Source organism: Nanorana parkeri, unplaced genomic scaffold (assembly GCF_000935625.1).
Source record: "Nanorana parkeri isolate BGI_ZX_2015 unplaced genomic scaffold, ASM93562v1 scaffold42, whole genome shotgun sequence".
NCBI lineage: Eukaryota > Metazoa > Chordata > Amphibia > Anura > Dicroglossidae > Nanorana > Nanorana parkeri.
In genome coordinates, this window is record NW_017306310.1 from 531922 (window position 1) to 543542 (window position 11621).

The 11621-nt window shown below is 48.6% G+C and overlaps 1 protein-coding gene across 1 annotated transcript in view; it reads left to right on the forward strand.

Annotated features, from left to right (window-relative positions):
* Positions 1-7753: 7753 nt before the first annotated feature.
* IDH2 (isocitrate dehydrogenase (NADP(+)) 2, mitochondrial) overlaps positions 7754-11621 on the forward strand; it is a 17227-nt gene continuing 13359 nt past the window's right edge. The window contains exon 1 of the mRNA XM_018571827.1: positions 7754-8029. Coding sequence (XP_018427329.1) covers positions 7921-8029 — 109 coding nt within the window. The 5' untranslated portion in view covers positions 7754-7920. The remainder of the gene's footprint in view (positions 8030-11621) is intronic.

Here is an 11621-nt window from a genome sequence, read left to right on the forward strand (position 1 = left end):
CTCGGCACCTCAGCTTGCGAGAGCTCGCAGAGCTGAGCGTGCCGAGATGAACAATTTCAACCTAAGCCAATCGGCTCGCGCGTATAAACCGGCGCGACGGGATGCGGCGTCTGGCCGGTTGTTACAGACGAGCCGATTGGCTGAAGGTGCAGTCAATCATCTGACTGCACTCAGCTCACACACTGCACGCGGAGCTCCGTGCCAGAGAGCTTTGCTTCGCTCTGCACGGCTTCGCGTGCAGTGTGTCACGGCCTTAAGTCTCTGACATCCCGGCCCTTTGATTATGTGCAGCCGTGGGTGGGAAATTCCCTGGCTGCAGCTGATTGTGTGGCAGTAGAAGGAGTTTCTGTACATGTTCAGAGGGCCTCAGATTCAGCCTGACCCTGAGATCATGGCTACTAGAATAACCCCGGTTAGCCATAGCCTGTCTAGGGATTTTGGTAACCAGCTGCCACATAAGCATTAACCACCCTCTTCTAGTGCCCACAGAGCTGATATCTAGGCCAGAAGTATGATGCTGAAGAGCTTTATTAACATATTCACACTGGGAGAGAGGGTATAGGGCCTAGACATCCAGGGCAGAACAGACACAGACTCACCAGTCCCTTTTATAATTCAGTGTAGATTCAATAACACCAGCTGGATAATTGAGCAACAGATAAGCAGGGATTGGTACAGGATCTTGAGTAGGAGAGACACCAGACTTGCTCCTGAGGTCCTCTATATTCCAGGCACCTCCAGCAGCCATCAGCTTCCCTGGTTCTCCTCCTCAGTTAGCAGCAAACAGAGCATTTTTCACACTCAAGTATTCCCACCCCTAGGCCTAGCCTGGGGGCAGGCTGGACAGCATCCCAACCTGGACTAATCCATGGCTGGATCCAGACTGAGAGAACATGGCTATTCCCTGGTATATATATATAATATATATATATATATATATATATATGCACTGTCCCAGCATGCAACACTGTTTGTGAGAGCCTTAGTGATTGGCTGGTGGACTGCACACACACTCACAGTGCCCCTCATTGGCTTCCCCACACTGCAGTAGAGTCACACTCCACTCAGGCAGGCCCAATCAATGCCAGGACACCTGTAATTAAGCCTGTGACACACCGCACGCGAAGCAGCGCGGACCTTCCCGTGCAGCGTGTAATTTCCACTCCGGCGCGTCAGCTTGCGAGAGCTCACATTAGAGAGCGTGCGAAGATGAAAAAATGCATAAACCTGCACGTCACGATGCGAAGTCCATTCTGTTGTAACGTGCGAGCCTATTGGCTGAAGATGCAGTCTTCCATCTGGCCCGCGCTCACCTCACACACTGCATGCGAACGTCCGTGCCCCACAGTTTTGCTTTGCTCTGCACGTTGTTGCATGCAGTGTGTCAAGGGCTTAAACCAGATAAATGCCAACTATAATTTAGCCAGACTGACTACAGCTCTGGCAATCACTAAACTTCTAGCAGCCACTCCACCAAAGGTGGTAGGGGCTACACTAAGGCCTTGTTCACACCAAGCGCCTTCCAGCTGCAGAGCAGTTGCAGACCAGATCAAAACTGCGTCCAATGTATTCCAATGGTATTTTGGGCTCTAGTTCACACCGCAGCAATCAGTTCCAGAGCATGTAAAAAAATTGCAGCAAGCCCTATTTTACCTGCTTAAAAAAGCGGCACAACCCACTGCACTGCGTGTGCAGAAACTAATGCAGACCTGGTCTGCATTTGGTGTGAACAAGCCCTTGAATATGAGCTTTACTTTCCCAGTCTGCTGCCACATTGTTCACTTTATAGATCTGCACTGACTTCACCTTTTCCTCCAGGAACAGAAGCTGTAATTGCTCAAACAAATCTCAGCCAGACATGTGTGTATCTTCTGCTAGCTGTTGTCATCAGATAGCTGCATATCACATGCCTTGGTAGGAAAAGCTACACGTGACCTCTGATTAAAGCATCAGGTTTTGACCTGTCCTTTGAAGACACTGTGACCTGTTCACGGCACAAACTGGGCAGGCCTGAAAGAAAAGTCATGTAAGTTTCCAAGTTTTCTCACTCCCTCTTCCAGACTCCACCCCATCAGTCTGTCACATTGGGAGAAGGTTATGACATTGAGAGTGTAGTTATGGGAGTGCCATAAGTATAGAGTAGATGTTTTATACACTTAGCAACACTTATTACACACCTTCTCCACACAGTGTAATCATAGGAAACCTCGTGGGATTGTAGACCCCACAGCACCCACAAACCAATAAATACATTGAACTATAATTAAATAAATAGACACTATACAACAATATTAGTGGAAAAATTTGGCCGCGGCCCTTCATTGGGGTTAAAAGCAAAATGTTTGTTTTAATAAAATTCCACAACACTCTTTAAACTTTAACTATAAACACATATATACATAAACTTTTAAACCACTTAAAAAACTTCAAACATAAATTAGCTCAGTCACCCAGAACGGAGCCATACTCATCACACCAGTCCAATTTACCAGTAAACACTGTCCACCCACATATGTGGGCGACAATACCCCCAAAAAGGATAGCCGTGACAAAGGAGGGAGGGCAGGGCAAGTTATGTTGAGGAAGATTACTGCTGAGGAGAGCTTCTGACTGAAAACATTTAAAGGTGAGCCCAGCAGCCGATTGGTTGTTTACTTTTCCCGCCAAAACTAGGCTACTAATCACGCCGATATTAGTCCTGAGATCTTCCTAGTGACAGCAATCTCCAGGCAGAACTGAAGTGACAGCTAGTAAGGGTAACCTGAAACAGATAAAATGGGGAAACCAGAAACAGCCCACAGAAAGTTCTAGAAATGCTGCACATTAACTATGATAAAAATTACTGTTTGAATTAAAATAACTAAATTAAGTGGGTGCAGGGGGTGACACAAGCCCATGGGGCCACTTCATTATACTTGTGGACCCAACATTCTTCTTTGTGACTTCTCTACACTGTCATTGTACAGCGTGTGCGGGCCTCACCGCTCCTTCCCTCTCATCTACACAGGACTGGGACCCCTAAAGCCGCGTTCACATTGAGCGATTTATCGCGCGGTAATTCCCGCGATATCGCGGCAAATTACCGCGCGATATCGCGCTCCAATGCATTTCAATGGGGCAAAGGGTCCTGCTGTCGCGGGTCGTGTATCGCTACAGCAGGACCCTTTTTGGAGCGGATTTAGCCGCAATTCCAGCTTGCTCGATGCAAGCTTGAACGCGATATCGCGCAATATGCAAATCGCGCGACAAACGCACGATTTACATATCGTGCAGTGGGAACGGGGCCTAATACTCTTCCACTGGCATCAAATCTGACATCTGTCAAAAGATGAAGGAAAACCTCCATTCACCTCCGTGGTGATCAGATATTATTCGTACTATAATATTGTGCAGTGCTGTACAATATAAAGGGAGACAGAACAGTGATTTACAATTCAAGACAAGAATGTTAGGCTGGCCGTACACTGCTCTATTTTACTCATTCAACCCGCTGGCTGAACGAAACAAATAGAGCAGATTCCTCCATTAGTACTACGAGCACGTTGATCGAGGAATCTCCTGTTGTTTGCATTTTATTCTGACAGCGGCCACCAGCACCTGTCAGAATACCCGAATGGAGCCAACTACTCAGTGGCTGCCAGCTCTGGCCGTACGAAGATTTTCCAGCCAGCTCCTTCGATCATGCCAGCCGAAAGGGTATTGACGACAGCACACACTGCGCGGATTTCAACCAGCCAAAATTTGCCCTAAGGACACCCTAAGACCCCGTTCACATTGAGCGATTTATCGCGTGGTAATTCCCGCGATATCGCGGCAAATTACCGCGCGATATCGCGCTCCAATGCAATCCAATGGGGCAAAGGGTCCTGCTGTCGCGGGTCGTGTGTCGCTACAGCAGGACCCTTTTTGGAGCGGATTTAGCCGCGATTCAAGCTTGCTCAATGCAAGCTTGAACGCGACATCGCGCGGCAAATCTCGCGATGTCGCGCAAATATGCAAATCGCGCGACAAACGCGCGATTTGCATATCGCGCAGTGGGAACGGGGCCTAAGGATGGCCTTACAATCTAAAAAGGAGGATTACAGCCTCAACAGTATCAACAGTGATACAAAAAGGAATCATTATTGGGATGAGACTCCTATATACACAGAGCAAGTCTCGGCTAGATGCATATTCAGACATCACAACTCTCCCGGACGCTCCGGAAGTCTCCCGCTATTAGATAGCGGCCCTGGCCATTTTCTCCTGGAAAGGTTTACTCTGGTCGATCGAGCAGAGTAAACCTTTCCCTGCTCGTTTTTTTTCTTTTCTAACATCGGAGCTGCCGGCCGCCGTCAGTCATACAAAAAACCAGCATAGGAATGCATAGCTAGATTCCTATTGGCTATTCCACTTTGCAATAGACAACGGCAAACTAGCTATTGCACCCGCCCACTGCTGCTGTCAATCAGCAGAGCGGAACTGAAGTTCTCCATCTGGTCCCCTTCTAGTGATTGACAGCAGCAGAGGGCGGGTGCAATAGCCAGCTTGCTATTGGATATTGCAAATTGAAATAGCCAATAGGAATCTGGCTATGCATTCCTATGTTGTTTTTGTTTTATTATACTGACGGCAGCAGCTGCCAGGATACTAAAAAAGAAAAACCTGCAGATAGCAAAGAAGCTATTGCTTCCTTGCTATCTGCCATCGTTTCAGGGGGGTGCTCTCTCCCCCCGCAGATTGGGGGGGGGGGGGGAGAGGGCACCTCCCTGAAATGAGAAGGGCACCTCCCTGAAATTGCTTCTTTCAGGTTGGGATCCCTGCATATTACTGAGAATGGGAATCCATATATGTGTAGTTTGATACTGATTACATTCCCCCATCATTCACACCCATTAAAGGATGTATGCAATCAGTAACAAACTACACACATATGGATTCCGATTCTCAATAATATGTATCTAGAAGAGACTCGCTGTGTGTAGACCGACGCCTGCGCTCATCATAGCAATGCACGGAGCTTTTCATAAAGGATGATACAGTCACACTGGGTGCGCTTTGTTGCAGCAAACTGCATAGACAAGAAAAAAATAGACAGAATTCAATCTGACCTGTTCTCACCAATGTGCTCCACTGAGGTATATGGAAAGTCTTGTATGTAGTAGTGTGGGTGCATTTAAAGAACTCCGGGGTGAAGTGTTATTAACCCTTGCTGAGGGGCTACCCTCACACTGCAAGAGGTAACTGCTCATTTGTGTCAAGGTGCTAAAAAAAAGTTATACTCACTCAACTCACTGCTTCTCCTCCTCTGTTCCCTCCTCTGCTGCACAGATGGAATGTTCCTCAGCGTCCTCCCGTCTATACACTCGTATAGAACATGATGACACGAATCTTAGACTGCTGCAGAGGAGGGGGAGGGAGGCTCTGGGGGCCAGACTAAGAACAAGCCGACTCAGAGCATCGGGTGAGAATAACTTTTTTATTGTTAGCACCTAGACCAGGGGCGTCCCGAGGCTGGGTGACACCTGGAGCGGTTACCGGGTGTTACCCCGCCAACTCGTCACCGCGCATGCGCGTGACTTTACCACACGCGTGCGCGATTATGTCATCGTGCTGCAATCTTCTGATACCTGCCGGTGGCCATCTTGCTGATGGACGCCGGCAGAGAGGAGGGGACAGTCACCCGGCGGGATAAGGTGTGCCGCCGGGTCCCCTCCTCTCTCTCCTGATACCGGTGGGCGTTCGGCGCATGACCGAGTGCCCGACTTTTCAGAGGGAGGTGACACCTGTCAGTCATTTTGGTGTCACCCCTCCAATGGTGTCACCCGGATGCGGGCCGCATCCCCCTTGTGACGCCACTGACCTAGACCCAAACGAGCAGTTAACCCTTGCAGTGAGAGGGTAGCCTACAGGCAAGGACCTGAAGGAAAACCTAAAAAAAAACAGGAGAATCAGCAGATAGCAGAGGAGCTAATGCTTCCCCTGCTATCTCCTGTTTTTTTGTATTTGTATTCTGCCAGCAGCCACCGGGAAGTGACCGGCCAGGGGAGCAGAACCACCAGGTATCCCAAAAAGGTTTAGTCTGCTAGATAGAACAGAGTAAACCTTTCCGGGATAAAATGTTTCTGTCACGGGCGTCAGCGGGAGACTCCCGGGACGTCCAGGAGAGTTGGGATGTCTGCATTATTCCACTCCCCTAGCATTTAAAGTAGAACTGAAGCCAACACGGAGGGGAATTTATCAAAACTGGAGCAGACAGAATCTGGAGCAGTTGCCAATGGCAACTAATCAGCATCCACCTAATCAGCATCCACCCAACTAATCAGCATCCAGTTTTGATAAACCCATCCACACACTGTGTTTAGTTTTGGATAGACTAAGGAAGGGTTATATCCCGTCAGCTTTTCTTTTGCCCTCTGTGTCCCAATGGGGAAAGTTCTTGTGTTGAGCCTTGTCATGGCTATCAGACAGGAAGTGAGAGGAAATCCCTCCAGAGTGAAGGAAATTCCGGTTGGTCAGCAGGGTCACCAAAACTGGTGTCCCCATTGGAAGATGTCACATCTATTCAGGTGCTGATGACAACCCAGACTGTGTGATTTTCTTTTACTTTCAGTGATAACAGTCACCGGGACAAATAACTAGAGAGGGTGGACCTCCCTAATGGGGACACGGACAGCAATAAAACCAGACACTCATCCCAAACTAACGAAAATTTTAGGCCTCAGTGTGACTTTGGGTGGAGGATGGGCGAGACTACAGGGGGTTTCCTTTGTGTGCTTCAGCTTTGAGTGCAGCTGGCAGGGTTGCGGCGTGAAGTCAGGCCCAGTAACAAAGGGAAAGTGAGAGCAGTGTCTGAGTGATACAGGTCATGGAGCATCTGCTGCTTTAGTAGAGAATGGAGTGAGGTGTAGGAGGACCGGGAAGTGGGACTGTACTATATACCCCCCCCCCCGAAATTCCTCTGAGGGTCCCCAATCAGTCCATCACAGGGACCTGTACAGGACAAGGACTGCTGTCCAGGGGGGCCAGTTCTGTGCCCTATGGGGAATGAATATTAGAATCATCTGGGAAAAGGTGCTTGTTTCACATTCACTTATCAGTAATACAAATGATCTGGGGGAATTTATCAAAACTGAAGCAGACAGAATCAGTTGCCAATAGCAACCAATAAGCTTCAGGTTGTTCGGAAACGAAAGAGAAAAGCCGATTGGTTACTATGGGCAACTGCTCCAGATTCTGGATAAATCCCCCCTGATAAATCCAGTATTATGGACACGGCGGTACAGGCCTCGGGCAGTGAAGGGGTTACTGGGCTGATATTGGAGGAAGTCCAGGTCACCAGTAGTGCTGCTACTGGGATGACTGGTGCAGCGGCCCAGCCTAGAGTAGAGCCGAGTGACCTGCAGGAAGGTGACACTGAGCGCTAAGAACAGCTGAAGTACATCCCGGCACGGAAGGGGGTCAATGGGCAGGACAGGGTGACTTTGGCCCGGGCAGCCCCGGAGGACATTACTGAGCGATGGAAGCTGGTGTGGTGGCCAGCACAGGGACAGACTGATAGCACTTTGTACGGGGAGCAGTGAGCGGCGCTGAGTAGGACAGATTGGGGGACGTAGCCCGGTAGTGAAGGGGTGTAGGCGCGCACTGTTGTCGAGACCGCGCTCTGTCCCGGAGGCGCGCCCCCTCACAGCGCGGAGCAAAGGAATGAATGAAAAGTAGAACAGGCGCGCTCACTCACAGCTCTCCGCTGGCTCCGCCTCTTCCTAATATCTGCCGCTGGGCGTGACGTCACCAGTGCTATAAATTACCGCGATGCTGACGTGTGCGCCCTTGAAGCCGGGCGGCGCGGGGGTGAAGTGTTGGTGTCGGACGTGTGCTATCTTTTTCCCGGACCCCCCTTGACTCTGCCGTCTTCCCGTCTCTCCCTGTCCTAAAGGAAACATGGCCGGCTACCTCCGAGCTGTCACCTCCGTCTGCAGGTCCTCCGCAGTGGCTTTCGGCAAGAACCCAGGAGCCCTAGCCCCGGCCCTATGCCAGCAACAGAGGAACTGTAAGTGTCCGCCGTCCTTGCATGCTGGGAGTTGTAGTCCTGTGAAGAGCATCAGGCTGTCCCGGGATCGCTGTGACCCCGTTTATGCACTTGTGGTACTCCGGTGTTGCAGTGATAGGAGTAGGGAGGTGCTGCACAATCCTATTGTCCTTGTCTTCCTGGCAAACTCCCATACATTGTACAATGTGTCCGGGAGATCCGACCCCGGGTCATCGCTGTGCTACGAGCACTAATCAGACAGATGCCGGCCGGTGAGGTCATGTAGGATCGGTTTGACCTCTACAGCTTCAGCAGATATCCTGGGACAGAGAGGCTGACAGACGATCGGGGGTGGGAAGGGAGGGTGTCCTTATATGAAGGCATCCTAGATAAGGGAAGTGCAGGGCTCGGTGTAGGCCCCGCCTATAGGGGGAGGGAAGGTTATTATTAGAGGGTCCATGCACCGCTAGTGTGAGAAACCGGAGACCGCTGTAGTATCCGACTGTGTGCAGGACTTGGCATCCCTGTCCTCGGGCTGGGGGGGAATCCGTGCACGGTGCCTGGCATCCCTGTCCTCAGGCTGGGGGGGAATCCGTGCCTGGCATCCCTGTCCTCAGGCTGGGGGGGAATCCGTGCCTGGCATCCCTGTCCTCAGGCTGGGGGGGAATCCGTGCCTGGCATCCCTGTCCTCAGGCTGGGGGGGAATCCGTGAGTAGAGAATTAGTGGCTGGAGCCTCCATGATATAGTGATCTTGTCCTTCACATGAAGTAACAGACTTCACAGGATTATCACTATACGGGGGTGTGCTGGGAAAATCCTTATAATCCTATGACTGTATGGCGGCTCCATCCACTGATTCTCTCCAGCACCCGGCCAGCATGAACTGTGGACAAGCCTGTAATGTGTGTGATACTCTACAACTTCTCTGTTTGTCATTTTCTGGATCTCGCTCCTGGCATGCAGCAAATGTCTTCTGTCCATGTGCCTGTTGGACTGCATAGAGTAGGGTTTTGGGTGCAGTGCCTGGAGTCCGGTGTTGCAGACTTCACTAATGACATGCATTAGACTGCTTCTGCCCACTGAGTACATTGACCTTTTGGTGTAGAGAGGTCAGTATGTAGAGAGGGGTCTTCTGAAAGATTCTTTCTCTTGCGCTTCAACAACAAAGTACCATATGTTTGTCTTCCTGTAATAGACTAGTGCAGCATTAGGAGGTTATTGGTTTCCTTTGGACTTCTACATGACTACAAGTCAGCATTGGTATAAAGAGCCCATTCCCACCACTTCGGCATGTGTTTTGTTCCATATAGCACCTGTTGGTGTGCGTAGCCACCCTTCAGAAGGAAGGACAGTGTCAGCACCAATTCCGAGATGATTTGAGGAGCTACACCTTAGTGATACACAAACTGCATGTTTGTTTATAATTCGTTCACATACCTTAACTATTGCAGTTTAACTCCGGAGTTTAGTGTCACTTTAAGGGGGTTTCATTCACTTCCTGTTTTGTCTCCAGGATAGGAAGTGAGGGGGGAAATCTCTCAAATGATGGTTGAATAAAATGTATAGAGGCTTGCTTCATACCCCTTACTCTACCCAAAATGAAAGTGCCTTCATAGAACGAAGGGCATCAAGCTCTCCACAGTTAACACTACCATTTCTTGCTGCAATTAGGCCTCTTCTGGACTTTCATGCATTTTACACCATGGAGTGTTTAGGAGTGAGTCCATGCTTGTATCTATTATTCAGGATTTATATAGCGCCAACAGTTTGCGCAGCGCTTTACAATATAAGGAAGACATTACAATACAATTCAAGACAAGATGATGAGGAGGGCCCTGCCCCTGGGGGCTTACAATCTAAAAGAGATGGGGGAGTGATACATGAGGAGGTTGCTGTGTGGGGATGAATTGTTTGAGAACGTGATATTTCGGTGGTTAGGTTTAGGTGGGATAGGCTTCCCTGAAGAGATGAGTCTTAAGGGAACGGTAGTCAGAGTAGGAGATAGACAGACAGGTTGGGGTAAAGAGTACCACACAATGGGGGAGACTAGTGAAGTCCTGGAGGTGAGCATGGGAGGAGCTAGAGAGCAAGATGTCTTGGGCGGAGCGTAGGGGACGGTTAGGGTGATACTTTGAGACAAGGTTTGAGATATAGACGGGGGCTGAGTTGTTAATGGCTTTGTAAGTGGTTGTTAATACCTGGCAGACGATACTTTCTGTTGCGTTCAGTGAAAATAAGCCTTTAGATGCTCAGTAACCAATCAGTATCAATGCATCGCAGCAAAGAAATGGTCCAGTACAAGTTTCTATTTACTTAGTTTGTGGCTTTGTGTTTGTAGCACGGCAGTGAACCCAACATCTGTTCTGCAACCACTTCCTTTTTATTGAAGAAATGTTCTTACTGCTCATGACCAAATGTAGAATGGAAAATATTCCACGCGTATGCATTGCAAGCCTGCTATTGTTGGCTGCTGACTTATTGGCAAGGTAATGGAATTCTGTCTTGGAGAATGCATGTCCTCTACTTCATACACTGGATTAAAATCACCCATATATTTGGTTACTTTGGGTGTTTAATAACAAAATTAGAAGTCTCAGGTTTGTTATTTTTTGAATGAGTCATTAGTAAATCAGTTTCTTGAAGAAATTGAATACAAATCTGATGACCATATTACTGTCTTTCTACAAAGTTAATGTCACGGGCCCCATAGCTTTGTAGGCACGGCATCATTCCGTAGTATTAGAAAGCAGGTCTACTCATATTGACACAATTCAAGGCAGAAATAAAAGCCTTAACCCCTTCATGACTGAGGCCCTTTTTTCATTTTTTGCACCCATGTTATATTCCACATTAGGTGTATTTATAAACTGTAGGAAATGAAGACTACTTTCCTATGCTCCTCAGCTTCATCTAGAGACCATAACGCAGTATTTTCCTGCTATTACATTCGACTTGGAAAGAAAATATGCTAACCACGTTCTTTTTTTGCACAGAACAAATGTTCAGAGTTTTGCAGGATAAATATCTCTGCAAACTGTTTCTAAATAGAGCCCTATGAGTCTGGAAGTAGAACGGTTCTAGTCTGTGGCTACCATATGCTGGACTTTGTGTCCATCATGGTGTATGATAATCTGGGCGAGCACACTTTACTCAGACAAGTGCGTGTTTCATCTGCGGATGTGCTGTGCTCATAGTTTGGTTTTGATGCTGTGCTTTTATTGATGTTAGGCAATCAGAGTTGTTGGGAAAGCTCTGTGGTCTGGTAAAGGTCAAGTCACTGAGGACAGAGATCTGGGGATTTGCTACTTTCCTAATTTGATTGTAAATCTTAACGTTTACGTCTACTGAGGGATTTCCATTTCGTCGCTGTGTTCAGTGTGTTCCTAGGTAAAACGCATGGCATACTTGTCACTGTATCTGTTTGACCTTTGGAGAGTCATTGGCCATAGCCTGGTGCAGAGGCCTAGACACACGGACATGTCTAGGGAGTCTGAATGAATTGGGCTAAGCTGTACTGTGGTATGTTGAAGATTAAATGGCCTGTAGTGTTATCTTCCTCCTCACCCCTCCCATCTTTTTCAGCAGTCTTCTTGCTGGTCCAGTGATGTCACA